Source organism: Lissotriton vulgaris, chromosome 2_1, assembly GCF_964263255.1.
Source record: "Lissotriton vulgaris chromosome 2_1, aLisVul1.2, whole genome shotgun sequence".
Lineage (NCBI taxonomy): Eukaryota > Metazoa > Chordata > Amphibia > Caudata > Salamandridae > Lissotriton > Lissotriton vulgaris.
This window is the reverse complement of record NC_141687.1, coordinates 1972619332-1972645244: the sequence shown is the minus strand read 5'-3', so window position 1 is coordinate 1972645244 and position 25913 is coordinate 1972619332. Positions and strand designations below refer to the sequence as shown.

The window sequence follows — 25913 nt, the reverse complement described above, 5'->3', positions numbered from 1 at the left end:
TTATAGCCGAGTCCAGAGTGGAACCCCTCAATGCAACCCTAATGCCCCAGGTTATGAGGTGATTTGGACAGGCCACCATTTTGTGTTTCCCTACTCTCCCCACATTGTTATTGAATAACCATGGGCGCCCAGAGTTCTAGGGTCAACACTAAAAATATGTAGTAGACGCACAAAAAAAAAATCAGAAGGCAAAAAGAGGATAAAAATAAAAAAATATTGGGAGGGACCACCCAAAGGGCTAACAGGTCTAACATGCACCATATAGTAAGTCAGCCTCCTACAGGGGGTTTCCTTCAGGAATTAGGTTTGTAAGGGCCCAAGGTCCAAAGTACCACCTGGAGATACTCATTACCCTGGGGCGCAAGGGTGCAGAAGGGCTGGTCAGTTTGGTAGCTGTGCATGCTACGCTAGTGGGAAGAAAGGGGCCACCTTGAAACAGGCTGCAGAGAAGGACTTTGGGACAAGTCCAGGAGTTCCCAACAGGGGGCTAAGACACAAGTGTCATGAGAACAAGGGGGCACAGCCGGTTAGTCAGTACCCAGTCTGGGGCGCTCAGGTGCAGAGTGGAAAGGTCGGCTGGGCTCTGTGTCCTAGGGCCTTTCAGTTGTCTGTCTTCGCCGGCTGAGGAGGCAGAATTAGGTCAGCTGGGCCACTCTGAAATGAGTTGCTGCGGTGCAGACGCACATCAACCGCTGCTCAGTCACAGCGGGACTCCGTATTGGACTCTCAGTCTGTTTGTCGCAAGTGTTCCTGTATACAGAGAACTGATCCTGTGCGGCTCCGGTTGGTGCTGGTGTCCTCTGACAGGGGGGGGAAATGTGGGAGGCTGCTGCATCAGGCTGGCCAGGGAGCAGCAACTTTGTAAACCGGACTTTGCGTTTTAGTGCCCGAGGACAGCAGGGCAGTAACACCTCCACTTCAAGGAAGATTACTGGCAATTTGTGAAGAGCTAGCAGTCTAGTGGAGAGTTCTTGTAAGCTGGTCAGCTGCAGCATGAACCACTGGTCACAACTGTCAAGACAGTTGCAGACAGGATTTGGTGTCAAAAGTCTGCAACAGTCCTCAGTTCTTGCTCTTCGCGCTGCTCTTTTTGGTCTTCTTGATCCGTTGATTCTAAGCTCCAGGATTCAGGGGTCCAACTTAACTACTCAATTTAGGGGCATTAAGGTGAGTGACCGGTAGTAGTCCTAAGAGTGCGGGCTCTCACCTGCAGGAGGTCAGAAATCCATCTGTGGTGGCAGGCTGGTCTACGCCATTAAGCCAGCATACTAGTAGTAGGTAGGTTTCAGGGGCACCTCTAAGGTGATCTCTTGGAGCAGGTATTAAAAAAATTCATCATTGAAATCAGTGTGGGCTTATTAATAGAAGATATTTTATACCAAACCTCTTTAGTTTCAGTGAGGCTATCGCGTAGCTGGGAAACCCTTATTCCAGTGTTCAGCACATGTACTCAAAATGGCTTCCGTGTTCACTAATAATATCTAAGATTTGACAGACATCACAGGGGCACATCTGTTCATGCAGATATCCATACATATGGTACAGTGCAACCTGCCTAAAGAACAAGTTACTTACCTTCGGTAATGCTTTTTCTGGTAGATACAATATCTGCCTATGGATTCCTCACCTTGTGAATATCCCCTTTGCGTCAGCAACATTCGGAAATTCTTTTGTAGCCTCGCGTCGACGTGGACTCGGACGTCATAGAGACACGACATCGCTCGCGACTCCGCTGACGTCACAGACGCCTACAATAGGCCCACGCCTGCGTGATGACGTCAGTTCCGCCCTTTTTTCCGTGCCATCGAGGCACACGGACGGACCAATGACAGATATATACAAAGTATACACACTATACAACAGTCAAGGCAAAACACATAGTGTAAAGCAAATGCAGGAAAGCAATACATTTCCTTGACAATAAAATAAATATACATTACAGTACAATAACTCTGGCATAGAAGAGTGGACAACGGGGAGGCGGGTGGGTCAGTGAGGAATCCACAGGCAGAAATTGTATCTACCAGAAAAAGCGTTACCGAAGGTAAGTAACTTGTTCTTCTGATAGATACATCTGCCATGTAGATTCCTCACCTTGTGAATAGAGTCCCACAGCAGTCCCCACTCCCGGAGGAGGATGTCCACTCTTCTAAACCAGGAAATCCTGAAGGACAGAGCGCGCAAAGTGGCCGTCCCTCCTGACTTCGGTATCCAAGCAGTAATGCTTCGCGAAAGTATGGAGGGAAGACCAAGTTGCCGCTCTACAAATATCCTCAACAGGCACACCTCTAGCCAACGCAGAGGTCGAAGACTTAGCTCTTGTAGAATGAGCCCTTATACCCTCTGGAGGTTCCTTACCGGCCAAAGAGTAGCAGATCTTAATGCAAAGAACGATCCACCTTGATAAGGTTCTTTTATGGACCGCTCTTCCCTTTTTGCAACCAGCAAACCCAACGAAAAGCTGGTCCTCCAAACGAAAATCCTTGGATCTGTCCAAGTAAAAGGAAACCACCCTCTTAGGGTCCAGACGGTGCAGTCTCTCTTCCTCCTTAGAAGGGTGAGGGGGAGGATAAAAGGAAGGCAGGGTAATGGACTGACTCAAATGAAAGGGAATCACCACCTTCGGCAGAAAAGCAGCCCTGGTCCTGAGAACCATTCGATCAGCATGAATGGTCAGGAAAGGGGGCTTAGAACTCAGAGCTTGAAGCTCACTTACCCTCCTTGCCGAGGTTATTGCAACGAGGAAGACTGTTTTAAAAGTAAGAAGCCTCATGGGACATTTGTGAAGAGGCTCAAACGGAGCACCCATCAGAAAGGACAAAACAAGATTTAAATCCCACTGAGGCACAATAAAAGGTGGAGGGAACTTATTTGAGAGGCCCTTCAAAAATCTCAAGACCACGGGAGACTTAAAAAGAGACGGCTGGTCAAGCAAGCAGAGAAAAGCTGACCGCGCCGAAAGGTAGCCCTTCACAGTAGCAACAGCAAGCCCCTGTTGCGCCAGAGAAAGAGCAAACTGTAGTATATCAGATAAATGGGCTCTCACAGGGTCAATAGACTTCTCCCTACACCACTTAACAAATTTTGACCATCTATAAGAATAGATGTACTTAGTGGAGTCACGCCTGGCGGATAAGATGACATCCACAACATCAGGCGGGAGGGAAAAGGAATTCAGGTTGCCCCGCTCAATCTCCAGGCATGAAGGTGTAATGTCTGGAGGTGGGGGTGTAGAACCTGCCCCTCCATCTGAGAGAGGTCTGCCCTGAGAGGGAGACGGAGCGGCCGGAGAGAGGAGAGGTGGAGAAGATCTGAGTACCACACCCTTCTTGGCCAATCCGGGGCGACCAATATATAACTTGGGCCCGGTCTTGGCGAATCTTCCTCAGATCCCGAGGAATCAAGGGTGTGAGAGGAAACGCGCAGGCTCCTTGCAAGTGGCAAACAGGTCCACCCGAGGAGTCCCCCACATCTGAAAGATGTAGTGAACCACCTCCGGGTGAAGCCTCCACTCGTGGTCGGCAGAGAACTGCCGACTGAGACCGTCTGCCCGAACGTTCAGAACCCCGGCCAGATGATTTGCCATCAGACAAATCTGATGGTCCTGAACCCAGGACGAGAGACGCAGTGCCTCCCTGCAGAGACACTGCGAACCCACTCCTCCCTGTTTGTTGATGTACCACATCGCGGTCGTGTTGTCCGTCAGGACTTGAACTGACTGATCGCGAAGGGAAGAGAGGAAGGCCTTGAGCGCTAAACGAATCGCCCGCAATTCTAGAAGGTTGATGTGAAGCAACCTTTCCTCTGGAGACCAAAGACAATTGACCTCCAGATCCCCCAGATGAGCACCCCACCCTAGAGTGGATGCATCCGATATCACCGTGGCCACTGGAGGAGGCAGATGAAAAGGCTTCCCCTGAGACAGATTGCCTTCCATGCCCCACCAAGACAGATCCGCTGCAGTTTCTCTGGAGATCTTCACTGACTCCCTGAGATCTCCGTTGTGCTGATACCACTGCCTGCGGAGGCACCACTGGAGTGCCCTCATGTGCCAGCGTGCGTGGTTGACCAGGAGAATGCAAGAAGCCATCAGACCGAGCAGGCGAAGGACCTTCAGGACCGGAACCGCTCCATTGTAAAATAAAGGGGCCATTTCCTGTATGTCGCGAATCCTTTGAGGAGGAGGGAATGCACGACATACAGTTGTGTCCAGTACAGCACCAATGAACAGGTTGCGCTGGGAGGGCACCAGGTGAGATTTGGGTACATTTATCGAAAAACCCAACCTGTACAACAACTGGGTTGTCTCCTGCAGATGATGAAGCACAATCTCCGACGACTCCGCTTTGATCAGCCAGTCGTCCAGATAGGGGAATACAGGAATCCCCGACCTTCTGAGATGCGCCGCCACCACCTTGGTGAAGACTCGAGGCGCAGTAGTAAGACCAAACGGAAGGACCGCAAACTGATAGTGCTGCGACCCCACCGTAAAACGGAGATACTTCCTGTGCGACTTCAGGATGGGATGTGGAAATACGCATCCTGCAAGTCAAGCGAAACCATCCAGTCTTCTTCCAGCAGAGCCTGAAGAACCTGAGCAAGGGTGAGCATCTTTAATTTCTCCTGCTTCAGGTAAAAATTCAAGATCCTGAGATCCAGGATAGGACGAAGCCTGCCATCCTTCTTGGGAATCAGGAAATACCGGGAGTAGCATCCCTGACCCCTTTCCCGCTCTAGGACCACCTCTATCGCACCTTTCCTCAATAGAGTTTGGACTTCCTCCTGAAGGAGAAACAGATGTTCCTCTGAGCAATACCCTTGGCAAGGAGGGTAATTGGGAGGGAATTCCCGAAAGGGAAGGGCATACCCATTTTCTACGAGATTGAGAACCCAAAGATCTGATGTAACCGATTCCCAATCTTGTAGAAAGTGGGTAAGCCGGCCCCCCACTGGGCCTACATGATCCTGAATGGCGGATCTAGGGCTGCTTTTCTGTGGCTGGGGGGTTGGTGGAGGTAGAGGAGGAATTGGGCTGACGCCCTCGAGGACGTGCTCTCTGCTTCCCCCTGTATGATCTATACAAGGTATTCTGCTGCTGCTGCTGCTGCTGCTGCTGTCCTGGTCTATATGTACGAAAGGAGCGGCCAAAACCTCTAAATTTCCTGGTCGTAGCACCTCTGACCTGAAGGCCAAGAGATCTAGCCGTCGCCCTGCTGTCCTTGAATCTTTCCAAGGCCGCATCTGCTTTTCTCCCAAAGAGCCCCTCACCATCGAAAGGCAAATCCAATAAAGCAGACTGCACATCAGTTGAAAAATCGGATGACTTCAACCAGGCTGAACGCCTAGTGGCAACCGCTGTGCCCATGATCCTTGCCACAGAATCCGTAGTATCAAGCCCGCTTTGGATGACTTGACGGGCAGCCGCTTGAGAGTCAGACAAGGCTTCCTCAAAGTCTCTTCTGCTATCCTCAGGAACCTTAGGGATTAATGAACGCATAGAGTCCATTAGAGCATGAATGTATCTTTCCATAAGGCAAGTGGCATTAGAAGATTTCAGTGCCATACTAGCCGAAGAAAAAGTCTTTTTAGCTATTTGGTCCTGTTTCTTGGCCTCTGTCGCCAGGCACCTGCGGAAAAGCCCCAATCGACTTTTTAGAACATTCAGCCTGAATCACCAAGCTTTCAGGAGACGGGTGTGATGACAAGAATGCAGGATCCTCAGGAGCCACCCTATATCTCCTAGCCACGTTCTTGGAAACTGCAGGAGCAGAGAAAGGCTTTTTCCATACCTCCATAATGGGTTCCTTTAAGGCTTCATTAAATGGAAGTAAAGGCTCCACTGCCTGACTTGGAGAATGAAGAACCTCAGTCAGTAAATTCGACTTAAATTCGACAGTAGGCAAAGACAAACCCAAAAGTCCAGCAGCCTTCTTCATGACTACATGATACGGTTGAACATCCCTGGAGGGAGTATCAGATCCCGAAGACAAAGACCATTCCGGGGAAAACTCGAGACCACTTGCCTCTGCCAGGTCGTCGAAACTGCCCCCATTCAGCTCATCTTCCTCCATGTCAGAAGAAGACTCATCAATCCTCTGTTGTTCAAGCAGACGTTGAGCTTCTCTTCGAGACCTGAATTTGACTCGAAGTGCAGCCGAATCCAAAGCCGAATCCGACTTCGGAACCGAATCAGAGGGCTTGGAAGGAGTCTCCATAGACTTGCTTGGAGCCGGTGACGTCGGAGCCGGAGCCGTCGACTTCGGGCGGGCCGGCGTCGACCCTGGTGGAGCTTGGTACTGCCACAGCGGAGTCGGGGTTGGCATGAACGGAAATGAATGGTGCCGGAGCATATGAGTGAGGAACACCCAAATTAAAGGACATAGGACCCATGGGACCCGAAGGCGCACCAGAGGGGAACCATGACCTAGAGAAAACACCATACATCGCGTTTAAAAACGCGGAAGGGTCCTGACCTGGTGTCGGGAATGGTGAATGCTCAGGATGACCACGAGGTAGGTTTGAATCTGTTTCTTCAACAGGATTCGAAGACTCTCCCTCAACAGGAACTCCATCGGCGTCATCCGGAGTCGGAGAATGAGCCGGAGCCGGAGTCTGATCCGGAACCGGAGTCGGAGAATGGGCCACCGACTCCGAAGGCGAAGCCTCACCTTCATGATCCGACACTTGTGGAGGAATCACCTTCGACTTCACCCTCCTGGGAGACCTTGATCTTGAACCAGACTTATCCCCTGAATGATGACGGGATTCATGCCTCCTCTTATGTTTTTTCCGAGAACCGGAAGCGTGGTCAGACGAAGACTTCGAGGCCGACGCCTCACGAGACCTCGACCTGGATCTCAACTTCGATCTCTTTGAGTGCTTCGAAGACTTTCTATCATTACTTGCTTTAAGCTTGGCCACAAGGAGCTTCGATTCCCGCTCTCGAAGAGCCTTCGGATTCATCTTCTGGCACGATGAACACCCTTCAACGTCGTGATCCGAGCTCAAACACCAAATGCAGTCTTGGTGAGGGTCCGTAACGGACATCATCTTCCCACATTCTCTACAAGGCTTAAACCCTGTCTTCTTTGTCGACATGACAACCGAGCAAAAAGGTCAGAATGGAGAATCGAGGAAACAAAGTAATAGGATACTAGAAGCTACAGAGTAACCCGTTAAACCGTTAGCGTCGACGACGCGGAAATCATCACGCCGGCGTGGGCCTATTGTAGGCGTCGGTGACGTCAGCGGAGTCGCGAGCGATGTCGTGTCTCTATGACATCCGAGTCCACGTCAGCGCGAGGCTACAAAAGAATTTCCGAATGTTGCTGACGCAAGGGGTATATTTACAAGGTGAGGAATCCACACGGCAGATGTATCTATCAGAAACCTTCTGCAGGGGTGACTTACCTACACTGCCATGTAGTGTCTGCAGGAGTGGCACACATTCCTGCACGTCATATCACTTTTCTATAGACGATGGAACACAGCCTGGGATGGCAGTTTGCATGTTAGTGTTGAGGGGTCCCTTAGGGTGGAACAGTACATGCTGTAGCCCCTAGCGACCCTCTTTAACCTCCTTGCCATAGGTACCAAGGGTATGATCTACTAGGAACTTACAGGGGGTGCTAAAGGTTTTGCCAATTGGAGGAACATTTTAGTTTTAGGGAAAGATCTGGCAGTGGGGACCTGTATAGCAGGGACACAGTCCACTTCTGTCAAAATTGCATCAGATACCTAACAAAAAGTAGGAGGTGACAATGTCAAAAAGGGGCACTTTCCTACAGTCCAGTGATCTGGGTGGGACAAACACTGGAGGAAAGGAGGGAGAGCCAGGCTCCCCAGTAGACTTCAAATGGGTGCTCTTTGATTCAGAAGAGTTCACTAGAAAGGGGCTTTGAAACATCTCCGGAAGGAGATGGGGGCAGATAAACAAGTTACTTACCTTCGGTAACACTTTCTGGTGGATACAGTATCTGGCTGTAGATTCCTCACCTTGTGAATATCCCCTGCTCCAGCAGCATTCGGAAACTTTTGTAGCTCCCCCACCCCGATGAGGACGACGTCACAGAAGCACGGCTTCGCTCGCGACCTCGCGGACGTCACCCGAGCCATAAGATATGCTCGTCGGCGTGAGGACGTCAGTTCCACCCTTTTTTCCATACTCCCGAGGCACACGGACGGACCGACATAAATAGGTACAGTATACACAGTATTCAAACCAACACACAAGTGTGAAATCAATGTAAAAAGCAAGAACAATTAAACATTTCCATTGAAAGATACAATCATAAAATGAACATTTTGCCGGTATAGAAGAGTGGACAACGGGGAGGCGGGTGGGTCAGTGAGGAATCCACAGGCAGATACTGTATAACCAGAAAAAGCGTTACCAAAAGGTAAGTAACTTGTTCTTCTGATGGATACATCTGCCAGTGGATTCCTCACCTTGTGAATAGAATCCACGGCAGTCCTCACTCCTTTATACCAAGAAATCCTGTAGGATAGAGTGCGCAAAGTGGACCTCCCTCCTCACTTCAGAATCTAAGCAGTAGGGCTTCGCGAAAGTGTGGAGGGAGACTCAAGTTGCCGCTCTACAGATGTCCTCAACAGGAACACCTCTACATAAGGCAGATGTAGAAGACTTTGGCCTGGTAGAATGAGCTCTTAAACCCTCTGGAGGTTCCTTACCGGCCAAAGAGTAACAAATCTTGATACACAAGACAATCCATCTGGAAAGTGTGAGCTTGTGCACCGCTCTGCCTTTTCTGCAGCCAGCAAATCCCACGAAGAGCTGGTCATCTGCACAATAGTCTTTAGTTCTATCAAGGTAGAAGCTCACCGCCCTCATTGGGTCCAAACGGCGAAGCCGCTCCTCCACCTTGGAAGGGTGAGGGGAAGGAAGGAAGGGTAATGGACTACCCCCAGATGGAAGGGAGTTACCATCTTTGGCAGAAAAGCAGCCCCTGGTCTGGAGTACCATTCTTTCAGCATGAATGGTCAAGAATGGGGGTATTGAACACAGGGCTTGAAGCTCACTTGCCCTCCTTGCTGAGGTAATAGCAACTAAAAATACGGTCTTAAAAGAAAACAGTCTCAAGGGACACTTGTGCAAGGGCTCGAAGAGAGAACCCATCAAATAGGTTAAGACAAGATTTAAGTCCTATTGAGTAGCTGTCAACAGCTAACAGATATGCAGGTTCCTAGACGCCCCAGTCCTCGACATCATACTCCTCGATTAAGATCGGGACCAATCTCTCTCCCCATAATGCCTTCTCTTATTGAATCTGTCGTCAAGGGGAGTCCTTAGAGCGGGAGGAAAGCGCTCTGGTGGTAGAGTGTCCTTCACCATGGCTCCTAGGGTAACCAGCAGTTTTCTGCTGTTTTTCTTGCTGCTTCTCCTGAAATCAATGCAATCTGATTTTTCTTCTCTGGCTCTTAATGTTCTGGAGAGGTTTTTTTTTTTTTTTCTTTTTTTTTTTAAGTGTCTGCATGAACAAGGAGGAAGATCTTCTGGAAGACAGTGGATACATACCCTGTGTGGATTCGTTGAGTCATCACCTTTCCACAGAAAGGGCACTTCATGAAAAGTTAAAGCATTTTGACTGAAAAATCACCATTTTTATTCAGAAAAAAGGTGTTAAATTACTCTAATCCTAAAAGGATAGAGTAAAAAGTTAAAAACCTGAAAAAAAGTTTTAAAATCAATCTTTTTTTTAGATATTTGCCAAAAAAAGGCATAGCTCAGTGCCCCGGGAATCTGTTACCAGGAGCCAGAATAATGAACTGACCTGTCACTTGTGGGGCATGATGGGATACTGATGGTAAGGTTCTTAAAGGCACAGTGTCAATTGCATTAGCTTACATGTATGCAAATGTTTTCCCAGGGGCAAAATGTTTGGTCTGATGTGATCGATGCCGCATTGAAGCCAGCAGGGTGGCTGTTGAGGTGGCAGGGGTAGAAAAGGTAGGAGTAGGGGGAAGGTAAAGCATACACTGACTGAATTTCACAATGTGAAACCAGAAAACCTGAATAAATCCCGGGTCCTGCTCAAACTGTAAGCTTAGGCAATTGTTTTATTTCATTTTCCCTCCTTTTACTTCATCATATACAAGGACCTCCAAATAAAAGACTTCAGGATTTGTGTTGTACAAAACCTGCTGTGTTTGATGAAAATAAACTTTATGGTTGCTTCTGTATAATAGCAACCCAGGCTGCCTACAGGGTGCACATTACTGACTTGCCTCTTAGTTCACAACTGTCATTGTTGTCAGGGTGGGTGGAAGCATGAATATTTCTGAAATCATGTTTAAAAACTTTCACTTTTCAAACATACATCTCAATGTACGGATATATCCTGATGTACTAAGGTGAAACTGTTCAGAAGGTTAATTAAATACACTTAATGTTATCATATTGCACACGTTTGCAGAGAGATTCAACAAACATTTAAAGAAATGCTTACCCACTTAACATCTTTAAGTTTAATGGAAGCAATTAAACAGCATCCCAATGCTTCTTCGAACAAGAGGGCCGCATGTAAAGGGCAGAAGGGCCACATGCAGTCCACGGGCCATACTTTGAGCATCACTGCATTAGATTAATGTATTATTTGTAGCCTATTGGCTAATTCTGTTCATCTTTTTTCCTTTTAAAGAAACTCTTTCAAATGTTTGATATGTTCAACTATACTCTATGCTGACTTATAGGATAGGATAGGATGTAAATTTATACAGCGCGAATTGCTGCCCGGAGGCGTCCAAGCGCTAAGAGAGAACCAGAACCAGCGAGAGAGCCTTTAAGGGAGGCTAGTTAAAGTTAGTTGGGCAGGTTAAAAAGGAAGGTCTTCAGCTGTTTGCGAAACGCAGAGAGATTGGGGTTAGCTCTGAGATGGAGTGGGAGGGAGTTTCAGGACCTAGCTGCGTTATGGGAAAACGTCCTGCCACCAGATCTGGACCTTTTTATTCTAGGAGCCATTGCTAGGAAGGTCTGACTGGAGCAGAGGCTTCTGCTAGGAGTGTAGTGGGTGATTAGATCACGGGTAATACAAGGACCTGTGTTCCAGAAGGCCTGGTGTGCTATACACATTGCCTTGAACAGAACTCTCTGGCGCACCGGTAGCCAGTGAAGGCTTACCAGCCCAGCCCTCACTGATTGTCTGCGAGGGAGATCGAGCAGTATGCGTGCTGCGCAATTCTGCACAGTCTGGAGCCTGTGCAGAGTGTACTCTGGGCGCCGAGGTAGAGCACATTGTTGAAGTCAAGGTGTGACTGTATTAACCCCTGTATGGCCAACTGTTTGGCTTCCATGGGGAGGAGGGGGAAGATTTTCTTTAACATCCTCATGATGCCAAAACAGGTGGCTGAAAGTTTTGTGGCCTGCACGTTAAAACACAGGGATCTGTCCAACCAGACTCCGAGACTCTTAATATTGTTTTTAGGAGTTGGAGGGGGACCCAGACAGGGCGGCCACAGAGAGGCGGAAAGGCAGAGATCTGGGGGGCCTAGGAGCATCAGCTCCGTTTTGTCCCCATTCAGTTTGAGGGAAGATAAGGACATCTAGATCTTCACCTCTTCTAGGCATTCTCTAAGCCCACCTGGTGCAGGCAGGTTGGCTTCCTGCGCCAGTGAGACCACCAGCTGTGTGTCGTCCGCGTACAAGATGATCTTAACCCCAAATGGACGGACGACCTCAGCCAGTGGCCTCATGTACAAGTTAAAAAGTGCGTGGCTTAGAGAGGAGCCCTGGGGGACTCCGCACTTCAGAGGTCTGCTTGTGGACACTGACTCACCCTTGAAGACTCAGAAGGATCTGTCCTCTAGGAAGGACTTAAACCATGACCATGCCCGGCCCGGGACATACAGCACAGCAAGGTGTTGTGGCTGACCGTGTCAAATGCCGCGCTGAGATCAAGGAGGATCACTGCCACTGATCCTCCTTGATCCAAGATTTTTCTGGCTTCCTCGGAGACCATGAGGAGGGCGGTCTCAGTCCAGTGTTTCGGTCTAAAGCCCGTCTGGGTGGGGTCTAGCAAGTGGTGGTCTTCTAAGAAGTTTACCAGCTGTTGATTTATATATTTTTCTAGGATCTTGCTTACCCATGGGAGCAGGGAGAGGAGTCGGTAGTTACCCAGGTCAGTCGGGTCTAGATTATGTTTTTTTCAATAATGATCTGACCATGGCCTGCTTCCAGACGGTCAGGACAGTGCCAGAGGTGATGGATGCATTTAAAACCTCCCTAAATATGGGCAGAGTGATCTGAGAGGCTGCCATTATTATATCTGGCGGGGCTGGGTCGTCAGGGGATCCGGTTTTAACTTTCTGCGCTAAGGATTCAAGGGTTGCAAGATCCAGAGGAGGAAAGTGAGTCAAAGTGGATTGATGTTGACAAGAGGGGGGGGGGGGGGGACTGTGGGATCATTGGGTTGGACTGAGGGGGTGAGGTTTGGGGGGGGGGGGGTCGGCGCGGGGGGGGGTAAAAGTTTTATTTTTTTAAACATGAAAATAAAATTAGGACGTTTGTTTATAGGCTGCAATTGGGAGTACATGCTTTTGATTGATGTAGGTCTACATACATGCATTTCATAAGTGATCCAGGATCCCTGCGCGGGACTATTCAGTGCTTATGACTATTGAGGAGAATCCCCTGGAAGACAATAGTTATAATTTAGGATACTCTGTTATAACTAGTCCTTAGAGACAGAAATGTAACTAAACTATTGGTAAGTATCTTGAAGCCCAGAGACAGAAGTGTAAGTGGTTTCTGAAACCTGTTTAATCCAGATATCAGAGCAGTGAGTTCAGTGCACAACCCTATCAATAATAGCCTCAAGTCCCAATCCGCCCCCCATCCTCACCATACCCAACTTCCTACTTTTTCATGTAGCTTGTGGCAATTCTATGGTTAAATTCTTTTTATTGAACAATGCAAAAAAATAAGCTTGCATAAAAGGGGCCACACATAGCCCAGAGATACCAATAAGTGCATTGATGTAACAAATCATAGAACTGATCCCAACCCGCCTCCCTACCCCAAAGGGAAAGAAAAGGAAAAAGAATACAGAAAGAGCCACCACCCATCCCTCAGGTCCATTCCTGCAATGTGCAGCTGCGCACATTAGAGTGTCATTCCTGAAGCTAGGCCAACTTACACGGAGGGATCCGGTGCAGTTAGGCGTAAGAGGCGTAGGTATCTCGGGCAAGACAGTTATCGGAAATCTTGTGAAAGCAGGGCAAGGAATGGCTGCCAAAGACCGCTAAAGGAGGAGCCTTTCCCGGCTAAGGTAAGATATATTTTCCATGCCCAGTAAGTGTTGTGGCAATTTTAGAATGAACATTTGCACTATTTCCCCAACATCTGTACATCAGCGGTTCTAGCATTGCGCCCTATGTCCTTGTACAATACAAATGACTGTCTTCTTCCACTGGTCTCTCTAATCTACAATAAGTCACATCTATTACCTAAAAAAATATCTGTTGAATGTTTATATTCATGTAGCTAGCTACAAAATATTTCCTGAAGTGGTTTGCTTCCTATTCCACGAGACTCAATACCCAGCCTTGAAGAATAGGGAGATCCCTCCTTATAGAAGCATTCCACCCTTGTGAGTTCCTGAAAAGTATGTATCTTTTGTCTACATGGAAACCCAGCAGGGTTGGAGGAAGATGGCTGAGGGAAGGCAGGAGAAGCCATGTAAAGGCAGAAAGGACTGAAATCTTCCATTTAACAACTGACTTGAATTTATTAATGGCACATCTACTTTGTCAAAAGTATGATACCCACTGAACAATGTTGTAAGGATAGTTGAAGTGGAATACTAGAATACTCAAGCTTTACTGGGACCTCTATTGTGTAAGCCAGTCTGACAAGCAATCATGTTGAATCAATACACACAACGTACAGAAAAACACTAGTTGAAGAAAAGCATAGTGTACATGTCCTGCAAGTAATTTAAAAACACAAATTTCTACAAAAGAAAGAAATTTAAAAAAACTCATTTCTTTAACTACGAAATTAGATCTTACTGCTTCAAGTGTTTTGCCTCTGGATCCAGTCATATATATCGAAAAAGCTTCACGTTTCTCAGTAGGTATTTGCAGCCTATTCCAAAGTTCTACGATTCTAGAGCGTAGTTGTGAACAAACAGCCTCATTTTGAGTTTTTCTATCCTCCAACTAAAAAGATGAAAAATTATAAAACAAAGCAAAACTTGTCAGTAACACAAATGTACAGATACAGTGAATATCAAGCTTCATAACGGTTGACAAAAGGTCTGAATAACAAAGGTAAGTTCATACCTGCAGCAGGAGCAGCTTAACGGAAGCTATATTTTCTTTTGAAAGGCAAAATGACTCCACATTGTCACATATAACATCCTGTTCAAAACTAGTGTCAGGAATGTGGTCCAATTCTTCCATGCACAAAATAATCTGGTTTTTTGTGTTTACAAATTCTGCTCTCCGACGATCCTGTGCAATGAAAAAAAATCAAGACTATGCTAAGACTGAAAACAAATAGTTCCAAAGAAACAGAGTCAATGTTTGTAGACAGTCAGAAAACACCATAGTACCACAGGAGAAACCAAGGTAGGAAGTGAACATTAACTACAACAATTTTATAAACAAAATTGCCTCAGAGGCAATGCTGGAGAAGCATTGGTGGAACAATACTGCTAAATGATAACCAAGACGCCCCAGATGATTAAGTTGCAAGTACTCATTAGTAGGGGCTCGCAAAGTATTAAGACAACATTTAAAGTTATACTCCATTCAAAACATGGACCAGAATGTTATGTCTCTTATGTAAGGCATGTGTGAAACTACAACACTCCCTAACAGAGGAAACTAACAAAACTTTGCACTACTGCGAAAGGTATAATGAGAAGGGAGCAGAGGCACAGTGTATCCTCACATTCAAATTAAAGACCTTGTAAACACTTAATCACATACAAACAATCCAATGATGGTATGATTCTGTGAAACTCAGGACATAGAGGGCATTTTCAGCCATCTAAACCAACCAATCTCCCTTTTAGAAGTTCAAACAAGCCATGCAGGAGATGCCACAAAACAAGGCTCCAGGCCCGGTTTGCTTTTCCATGTCATTTTATACACATTTAAAGATTTTCTAGCTGAACCCATGGCAAGGGTATTTAATTACATTGATGAGGTCCTAAAGGTAACATATACCATGATTATGTGATTACAGTCATCCTGAGACAAGGCAAAGACTCCTCGCTATGCAGCTCTGCTCAATTTATAGCGCTTTTCAACAATGTAAACTTATTTACAAAGATTTTTGTTGCAAGGTTGACCTCCGTCTGGTCAGATATTTCACTTTTCATTCAGGATTAATCTGAGGGCAGCAAATATATGACAATACAAGACTGGCAATGAATTTATTTGACCTGGCTACCAGAAATAAAATCTTGTTGGTTCTTTTCACTTGATGCGGAGATGGCCTCCATATAGCGACGATCGGCAATTCACTAAATAAAAAAAAAAAACTGTCCAAGTCTATTAAGGCAAATTACATGAGCCATATAGAGCTCAAATAAAAATCAACTGAGAACAATCACATGGGGAACGAAACAGGGATGACCATTGTCACCTTTGTTAGCGGTCTTGCCTTGGATCTGCTCATTTAGAAGATTAACAATTACATACCTATACATGGAATGAGCAATAAAAAGGTAGCACAATTAATCTTGTTCTCTTTGGTGATGACATCCTGCCCTGCTAAAGGTCACAGTCTTTCCTGCCCCTTAGAAACCTTAGAGTGTCAGAATCAGCCACATGGAGTCTTCAGGAGGTGTAGCAAACCAACAAAGATTAAGAGCCAACATCAAAAATGACGTTACTCACTTAGAATCCTAGTTCTCTTCATCATAGACGTAAGCAAAGAATTCTGAGGCATGTAAAATATACGGTGAGGGTACAGTAGTCTGAGCCCTGTACCCCTAGTGTCCAAGCCCATTCTCAGACATTGCAAGTGTAGTAAAGCCATAAAGAGTAAATGGTCTTGTAATTGGTCATTACAAACTTCACAGCTCCATATTGGCTTTACTAATAACTGGGAAGTTTGGTGGCAAACTTCCCAGCACATTAAACCTACATGGATGCCAGTGTGGGATTTAATGTAAAATGCACTTGGAGGGCATCTTATAGATGCCCCCTGAAACTACCAGCCCTGCTGTGATTCCTGAATAGCTGCCTGCCATTTGCCACCACCCAGGGGCGTTACAAAGGCCCCCGCATTGCTGGGGGGACCTGAGCTAGAGGGGCCCCATCAGCACCCAGTAGTCACTGCATTGGTTTCTTGGACTGTACTGGAATGGCATTTGTTAAATAAAACGGTTTTTTTTTTCAAACTTTAACTCGAAATCATGCAGTAGATTTTACCATCAGTAGTCAGAGCAGAGATGTAGACGTAGTTTCAATGTTACGCCACAGCGCGCAGGCTCCAGTCCAAGAAAGGCCCACCCGAACTCCCAGAGTAGTCAAGAGGCTCCTGCAGGTAAAGACTTCACGCTTGGGCGCCTCTTTTGCACTGTCGTGCGTGCTGCTGGCTGAGACCCCTCACAATGTATGTTCCACTTGCTGCGCACTTTAATGCAGCCTCTGACATAAAATCACAGTGTCCTTAACTTTGATAAGCTACACAAAAAAAGTGCAAGAAACTCAAGCTAAACCGGCAAGGCAGGAGAAGCGACAAGAAGGCACGGGGTGAGCGGCCCAGCTGTTTGCCCCAGTGTCGAGCGGAGATAGAGCCAGTTTGTTCGATAGACCGGAAGATAAATTCCTGTTTATATTAACGGACTCGGTTGTTGAAGTTATTTATTCCAAATGTCAGGAGACGTGAGTGGCTGTTTGCGATTTATCTGGGCACACGATCCCCTACTCCATCCATCACTAAACCCATGACTGCAAACCTCGCTCTCCAGACTCCTCCCCTCTTCCAGACATCTCAAATGTAATGCCCGTAAGAGCACAAGAATTTAAGAACCACGCTCGAGCGAATGAGAGGTAGGCAGATGCTTGCTTTTTTTGTGTCTTTGTTTTTGCATAAAACAAGTAGGTCCCATATTGACGGATTCCATAAATAGCCCACCCCTTGCCTGTAACCTCAGTATCTACGACCGTGTGTTGAGTTCATTTGCTAAGCACCATTAAGTCAAAGGGCGCCTCAAGGCACTTTTTTCCCCTCTCTGGGACTGCTCATCTGCTGAGTAGGAACATGGGGACACCGGGCAATGACAGGAGCACAGACATAAAACATGTAGGCAGAAAGCGGACTACTTCAGAGGTACATTGCCAAAGTGTCTTTGAACTGGGTAGTAGAGTTGCAGAGGAGAGGAGGGGGTAAAAGAGGTGAAAACCGCAAACGTGTACAAATCTTTGCTTCTTTTTGAGGTGCCCATGACTCCAGCTAACATAGCTATGAAAATAAAACCTCATGATGACGAATTTGTCTTACGTGCATACGTCAGAAACCGCATTCACCTCCTTGGGCTTAGTCAGTCAGTCAAAAAGCTTTGTCGGTTAAAAACCATAAAAGCAGAGAATACATAAATTAAAAAATTACAATTTTGCCACAGTAGGAAACATAGAAAGTGCATGATTAGACAAAAAAAATTAAAACAATATATAAAAGCATAAAAAGGGTAAAAACTGGTGGTTGGATATTAAACACGCCATAGATGGGTTAAATTGCAGTTCAAGTAAATTCATGGGAGGAATAAAATCAATTAAAGCAAGTTGGGTTTTAATTTTAGCTCCTCTAGTACACCACATCGACAACAGGTATCTGGAGGTCGCAAATACAGTCAGTGCTGAAGAGTCATATTTCAGCAGTCTAAGCACCTCTCTGAAATCCCTGGACTTGCATAACTATAGGATCCATTTGGCTCTAGCCTTGGAGTACAAGGGACAGAAGAGCAGAACGAGCAGATCAGCCTCTTCAGCCTGTTTGCACCCCGGGCGTAAGCTTGGTACAAGTTGAGCCATAGACCACTTATTTGTTACAGCCCTCACGGGGAGAGAGCCATGCCTAAATTGGACATAGTTTCTTCGCTAGTGGGGGCTGGATGTTGTCTAAGAATTTCTCAAAGTAGTACTTATCCTTGACTTCAAGAAAGCTATGTGTCAGCCTACCCAGAGATGGTTTCACTACCTATTGGTCCAGTCAGAATTGGTTAAGCGCTTTGGCCAGTGTTCTCCTGGGGGGTCGAGGAGGAAGAAGGTTCCGGGGAGAGCCACAAATCCCCCCCCTCCGCAGGGCCTGACATAGCTGTTTCACATACTTAAGCCAAGGGATTTTCCCTACACCACTCAACGTCAGTAGGTAGCCAAGTTCCTCCCGGTAGCTAGAGAGCTCAGGTGTTGCCCAGAGCCTCCTCCAGTACTAAAGAGGGCGATTAGGGATGACTGTGTAGGGGGGCCACCCCCAGGTCGAGGCGTAGAGGGATTAGGGGAATGCTCTGTGGGAGTCTCATTAGGCGCCTGATGAAGCTATTCTCCGTAGTAGAGAGCATAGATGCGTTAGCATGGCCCCAAAGCTCGACTCCATAGAGCGCCCCCCCACTCGCCTGTGCTTTATAAATTTCTAATAGCGGTCCCAGGATTTGGGACGAGCACTCGTTATGGACCTTGAGGATACCTCCAGCAGCTTGGGCCAGTTTCATGTTAGCCTTGGCTATATGGGTGCCCCATTCCATCTTTTTTTTTTTAAACTCTTTTTATTCAGAAAATAGGCTCTCGTGAAAATGGCGGTATACACAGTAGGTAGTGGCAGGAGTACATGCGTATAACAGACAGATGCATATCAAGCAATATGAACATCACAGTTCTGCAGAAACAGTGCGAAAGTCATACAAAAAGCCCTAGGACTGTAGTGAGGCAGTCTGGGTATCCCACACTTCCCCTCTGAACCTCCTCCAAGCCCCCCATACCTTTTCCCATTTCCTAGGGCACCCCCTGCTCTTGTAAATCACTCTTTCGGCCTTTTGGCACCAGTCCAGGTCATGTTCCCACTCTTCCAACGTCAGGAGAAGGTCACTACCCCACAGGCGGGCTATGTTTCTCTTGGCCGCCATACTTGCCAGCGCCAGCCAGATCTTATCCCATTTCGGCCAGGTGACATCATTCGTAACTCCTAGAATATGCCATTTAGCCTCCAGCTGGATCTCTGCCCCAATCACCTCGAACATTATGGCTGCTAGGTGAGACCAGTATGCCCTGATTCTGGCGCAATCCCATAGGATGTAGAAAAAGGAGCCCTCCTCCCCACAGCCACGCAGACAGAACCTGGAATCAGCGTATCCAATGCGATGTAGTGTTGTGCGGGGGGTGTGAGATCAGTGCAGGATGCGCAGTTGGACCAATCTACACCTGTGCTCGGATTGCTACTTCTCTCGGGCTCTGTAATGCCTCCCGCCAGTCATCCTCCTCTAACAACCCAACATCAGATTCCCACTTTTCCCTGATCGGTTCCAGGGGATCAGGGATTTTGTTAATGAGCTTCTTGTAAGTGAGGGAGATGGACTTATCATCGGGTCTAGCCGGAGTCTGTCTTCCAGCGGGGCGTATTCTGGAAGCTGATCGCCCCTCTGGATATGCTGCAGTACCGCGTGGCGGACCTGCTGATAATATAGGAACTCCCCTCCCCCATCTGGAATTCCTCCTGTAGAGCAGTGAACTAACATCTCCTCTTTTCCAGAGGTCCCTTAGCACATCAATACCCATCAGGCTCCACCTGCCGAGGCCCTTCAGTTTCGTCACTTCTGGAAGTTAGTCCTCGACCCATAACGGCATCTGAGCCGTAGGTTTCGCCTCCGAACCCAGTCGTTTTGATGCCTTTCTACAAGCTCCAACCACTGAATCCGTCTGGGGCAACGGGGGCAATCTACGTCTGCCCTTCCGATAGAGCGCGTCCAGATATGTACCGCTCCCAAACACCATGCGGTCTACTCTGTAGGCTGGCTCTTCCATCGGGGCAAAGACCCACCCATTAACATTTACCAACTGAGACACCCAGTAGTAGAGTCTAATATCGGGGAAAGCCAGCCCCCCTCATACTCCCCTCTGGAGCCTTCTCAATGCGATTCAGGGGCAACCACCTCCCCACAGCAGTGTACGGATCTCCGAGTCTATCACCCTGAACACTTTCTGGGACTGGAAAGGGGGCACTCTGCAGTACATATAGGAGGCGGGGAAGGGCCATCATTTTAAAGAGGACGGCTCGTCCCATCAAAGAAAGCGGGAGAGTCCTCCAGTGTGCCACGTCGCCATGCGGGCGTTGCAACTGAGTCTGAATATTCAGACGTGTAAACTCAGTCTCCGACGTCATAATCCTGATGCCCAGGTATCGAAAGGTGTCTTTCCAGACCAGCTCTGCGCAGACTTCACCCGAGTACAGGGGAGGCCCTGACAGCCAATGCCCCAGAGATTTACCCCAGTTGATACGGTATCCAGCATGATCCCCGAACAACCGGAAGAGTAACATCAGGCGCGGAATAGAGATCGCAGGTTCCTGTACATAAAGTAACACGTCATCCGCGTATAACGAAATACGCTCCTCCAAACCGCCCCCTAAGTCAATGCCTCGTACTATGTGATCAGCTCTTACCATGGCCGCCAGCGGCTCAAGGGCGAGAGCAAATAGCGTCGGGGAAAGCGGGTAACCATGTCGCGTCCCTTGCCTCAGCTCAAACTCCCTGGAGAGGACGCCATTAACCCGGACCCTCGCCAGCGGTGTCCTGTACAGGAGTCTCACCCACGTTTGAAAGGAGATCCCAAAGCCTATTTTGTGCAAGACCGCATAGATGTAGTTCCATTCCATGCTGTCGAAGGCCATGCTGGCATCCAACGATAGGAGAGCCGTGGCACCGCTGGGCGAGTGGACATTGACTGGAGTACCCTAAACAGCCGCCGCAGGTTGAGCCTGGTATTCCTGTGGGGCATGAAGCCAGACTGGTCCGGGTGGATCAGGGATTGGATTACCTCTTCTAAGCGAGTAGCCAGTACTTTACCTAGGACCTTAGTCTCAAAGTTGAGGAGGGAGATGGGCCTGTAGGAGCAACGGTTTGCCCGTTTTGTGGACCACGACGATTGTTGCCGATCGAAGATCTTTCGGGAGCACCACGTCCTCCCTAGCAGTATTAAACATATGCAGCATGTGAGGGGCCACCCGTCCCGATACGAACCCATTAGGGCCCGGAGCTTTCCCTGCTTGTAAAATCACTCATGGCCGTCTCTACCTTCTCCACTGTAATGTTCGAATCTAAAAGGTCGCTGTCCTCTGGTGCTAAAATCGAGAGGGGGACATCCCCCAGGAAGGCGGTGCACTCCCATTCTTGATTTCTCAGTGTGTGGGTGGTAGACGGATTCGTAATATTGTGCAAACACCTCCGCAATTTCCGCTCCAGATTCTCTCGTGGCTCCATCAGCCTGCTGGATACCCGGGACCCAGTTACGGTCCCTGTCCCTCCTCTCAAGCCAGGCTATCATCCTATTCGCTTTATCCCCCAGATCATATACGCGCCGTTGAGTCGCAAGAACGTGCGACGAGCCTGGTCAGTCAACACATCCCTCAATTCCTTCTCTTTCAGGCGTAGTAGGTGGCTAAAGTCTCTCTCCTGTACTCAGACCCTCTCCCTAGCACTCTCCAAGGCCTGAATCTCCGATTCTAAACCAACGACCTGGGCCTGTTTCTGCTTCCTCCTATTCCTAGATTCTGCCTGCGCAAACTCCCTTGCCACGGTCTTAAATGCCTCCCAAATGATACCGGGAGACCTGACCGAACCCACATTCTCATCAAAGTAGAGATCCACACGATCTCCGAACTGCTCCCCAAATTCCTGATCCTGAAACAGAAAGGCATCCAACCTGGGAGGTGTGGACCAATCTCGCCTGGGACCCATCATCTGTACTTCTACTGGGGAGTGGTCAGAGATACCTCTGGTTTTATGACAACTGCCGTGAAAGAGCCCTATATGCCCCACCCGCGTGAAGAGGTAGTCAATTCTGGACCCTGAGCCATGTGCCGATGAGATGTGCGTGTAATGCCGGAGGGGGGGAGGGGGGGGGGGGGGGGGGGTTTGTGCGCCCTCCAGAGGTCCGCCAGTCACAGCGCTCTAACAAAATCCCCCAGGCGGCGTCCCACCCCCGATCAGCTGGGAACCCCAACGTGTCCATCACCCGCACCATCACATCGTTCATTGCCCCCCCCCACCCCCCCGATTAAACATTCGGCCGTCCCCCCCCCAACTCCCCGTCCCCCCCCACCCTGCCTCTCAGGTCAACGTGACCCAATGTACCCTAACCAGCAGAGCGCCTGTCGCCCATAAAAACGAAAACTATGGGGGTGTGTGGGACGATCAGATCCGCCGCCCGGGGACGGCAACCCACCCCTCCTTCACCGTATCAACAGCTACAGCACCCAAACCTATGAAAAAGCAAGCTAGCATAAGGAGCACAACAAATCACAAGCAGGAACGAATAGTTTACCTGTCGGTGTAGTAGTTTTGCAGCTTGATGATCTTTCTGGATTCACTATGCTGTGCATATTCCGCGGTCTTGTGGTTGGGTCCGGATTCGTAGTCTTTGGTTTTTTTTTTTTTGTCGCCCAAGTGGGCGTCGGCGTCACCCCTTCCTGGGTGTATTTCCGGTGACGTCAGCATGCGTCCTGCGGAAGCTCCCACCCTTGGGCACCATCTTCGGATTCTTTTTTCCGTGTTTCTTTCGTTTCCGAAGTGATGGCAATGTTCTATCTAGGTGAAACTTCTTTTAACCGCTTTGTATAAAAGTCATCCATTTTATTCTATGGTTTTTTTTGGTTTTTTTTTGACCACCTCTTTCTCTCTCCAGCCTCATCTTTCTGGCGGAGGTGGGTGGGTTCGCTAGTGAATCCAGAAAGATCATCAAGCTGCAAAACTACACCGACAGGTAAGAAACTATTCGTTTTGCAGCGTGAATCTTTCTGGATTCACTATGCTGTGCATAGATTTTGTAGCGGTTTCTCATTTCTGTGGCGGCTGGGTAGAAGATGAGCTTTGGTTCTTGAATATGTGCTGGAGCACCTTTTGTCCAACTTGTGCTTCTTTGTTCATTTGAACATCAACGCAGTAGTGCTTCGTGAATGTGTGCACCGAAGCCCATGTTGCCGCCAGGCATATGTCTTGTATGGGTGAATTAGCCAGGAAGGCTATTGTCGCACCCTTTTTCCTAATGGAGTGGGCACGTGGTCCCTCTGCTAGCTCTTGACCTGCCCGCTTGTGGCAGAGTTGGATTGTTTGCGCGATCCATTGTGCAATAGTGTTCTTTGTTACAGCCTTTCCCAAGAAACTGTTGGCGAATGACACAAAGAACTGCTTTGTCTTCCTGTGTCCTTTCGTCCTCTCGATATAGTGCATGACCGCCCTTCTGGCGTCTAGGGTGTGAAGGGCTCGCTCTGCACTATTTGTTGGTTTTTGGAAAAAACTCGGAATCTGTATGGACTGGTTCATATGGAATCTGGACACCACCTTTGGCAAGAAGTGTGGGTCAGTCTTCATCACAACCCTGTCATTGTGTATTTGTATGTATGGTTCCTGCAGAGTTAGCGCCTGAAGCTCGCTCACTCGTCGTAGGGATGTTATTGCAACCAAGAAAGCTGTATTGATGATCAGCATCTCTAGTGAGGCCTTGTGGAGCGGTTCAAAGGGCTCCTTCATGAGTTCCGTCAGGACTATGTTCAAGTTCCATGCCGGTGGTGGTAACCGCTTGGGTGGTGCGATCCTCTTCACTCCTTCCAGGAATCTCTTCACAACCTGAGAGGTGAAGAAGCTCCTGCCCATCTCACCCCTTGTATAGGCGACTATCGCTGCCAAGTGGACTCTTAAGGAGGACGAGCTGAGTTTTTTCTCCAGTAAGTGCATGAGGTATTTTAGCACTGTGGAGTCCTTCATTTTATTGTGAAGTCTTTCCTTCCTGCACCATATTGTGAATCTCTTCCACTTTGCCCCGTAGCACTTCCGTGTGCTGGGCCTTCGTGCCTCCCGAAGGACCCTGAGGGGGCTCTCAGGCAGTCTCAAGTGTGCGAATTCTATGTCCTCAGGAGCCACGCCACCAGGCTCAGGCTCTCTGGCTCTGGGTGCAGTACCTCTCCGTTGTGCATCTAGATCAGGTCTTTTCTTCTGCCGAATCTGTGGGGTGGACTATGTGCCATCTCCATGATCTGCGAGTACCATGTCTGTCTGGTCCACTGTGGTGTGACCAGTATCAGGGTCATGTTGCTCGCTCTGCACTTGCTCAGTACTCTGTATCAGTGGTATCGGGGGAAAAGCGTAAGCAAATGTCCCGGACCAATCTATCCATAGGGCATTCCCAAGGGACCCTTCTTCGGGTTGTCTGGATGCGAAGCTTCGGCATTTGGCATTCTGGCATGTTGCAAACAGGTCCACTGATGGCGTTACCCACTTGTTGAACAACCACTTCGTCTCCTGGGCATTGAGCTCCCACTCGTGGGATGTAGAGGTCTGTCTGCTCAGCCAGTCTTCCTGAATGTTCTCCTTTCCTAGTAGGTGTATGGCCAGTAGGTCTATCCCGAGGGGGATGGCCCATCTCCATATCTCCTGCGCCAGTGTCGAAAGCGTTGTTGACTGTGTTCCACCCTGCTTGTTGATGTAGAACATCGCTGTGGTGTTGTCTGTTTGCAGCAATACCCACTGCTTGTACAGTCTTGTTTGGAAGGCTTTCAATGCAAGGAAGATTGTTTTCAATTCCAGAAAATTGATGTGCTTCGACGCATCTGCTGGAGTCCACAGACCCCCGACTTTGAGCTCTTCCATGTGAGTGCCCCATCCCATCATGGATGCGTCTGTGGTGATGGTCACTGTTGGTGTTGGGGGTGTAAGAGGCTTTCCCTTTGCTATGTTCTCCATGGTCCACCATGTCATTTCCCTCTGCACTGCGTGCGTCACAACCACTAGATCCTTCCAACTCCCCAAAGCTCGTGACCATTGATCCTGGAGCCATTCTTGGATGGGTCTCATGTGTAGGCGTACGTTTTGGTACCAGGTGGATGCATGATGCCATCACCCCCAAGATCTTGCTCGCAGTCCTCACTGTCGGAGCTTGTCCATTCCGGTAGAGGCGAGCTTCCCTCACCAGGGCCCCTGCTCTCTTGTTGCTGGGGAACACTCTGCCCTGCAAGGTGTTGATCTGTGCCCCCAAGAAGATCTTCACTTGTTCCGGCTCCATTGATGATTTTTTCCAATGGATGGAAAACCCCAGGTTTATCAGTGTTCTCGTCACTGTATGTGCGTCCTTCTTGCATTTCTGGTACGAGTGTGCTTTCACTAGCCAGTCGTCCAGGTAAGGATATACGTGTATCCCCCTCCTTCGTACGTGCGCTGCGACTGCCGCGAGGCACTTCGTGAAGACCCTCGGTGCTGATTTTAGACCGAAGGCTAGTGTCGTGAATTGGTAGTGGCTGTCTCCGACCATGAACCTGAGCATATGTTTGTGCGTCACGTTCATTGGTATGTGCAGGTAGGCGTCCTTGAGGTCTATCGTGACCATGAAGTCCTCAATCTGCAATTGCGGTAGCACCTCCTGCAGGGAGGTCATTTTGAATTTTTGTGTTCTTATGAATGTGTTTAGGAACCTGAGGTCCAGAATGGGTCTCATTGTCTCGTCGACCTTCGGCACGAGGAAATACGTTAAGTATACTACCTTGTTTCTTTCTTTGAAAGGAACCCGTTCTATGGCCTCCTTTTGAAGGAGCTCTCTCGCTTCTTCCTGAAGCCGCTGTAGCTGTTAGTTTGTTAGTGGCTTTCGCTTTGGTCTCCTGCTTGTTGGTCTTCCCTCCAATTCCAAGCAGTACCCGTATTGGATGATGTTTAGAATCCATTTGTCTGATGTGATCTCTTTCC

General features: G+C 48.3%; 1 protein-coding gene and 1 pseudogene across 4 annotated transcripts in view; both read right to left on the bottom strand.

Annotated features, from left to right (window-relative positions):
- Positions 1–25913, bottom strand: part of LOC147733584 (protein regulator of cytokinesis 1-like) — a 544834-nt gene that overhangs the window by 437056 nt on the left and 81865 nt on the right. For all 4 annotated transcript variants that reach the window (XM_086958174.1, XM_086958175.1, XM_086958173.1 and 1 more), the window contains exons 5-6: positions 14299–14469; positions 14026–14175 (exon numbers count right to left, since the gene is read on the bottom strand). In XM_086958174.1, coding sequence (XP_086814300.1) covers positions 14026–14175; positions 14299–14469 — 321 coding nt within the window. The remainder of the gene's footprint in view (positions 1–14025; positions 14176–14298; positions 14470–25913) is intronic.
- LOC147733585 (uncharacterized) lies at positions 21642–25668 on the bottom strand (annotated as a pseudogene).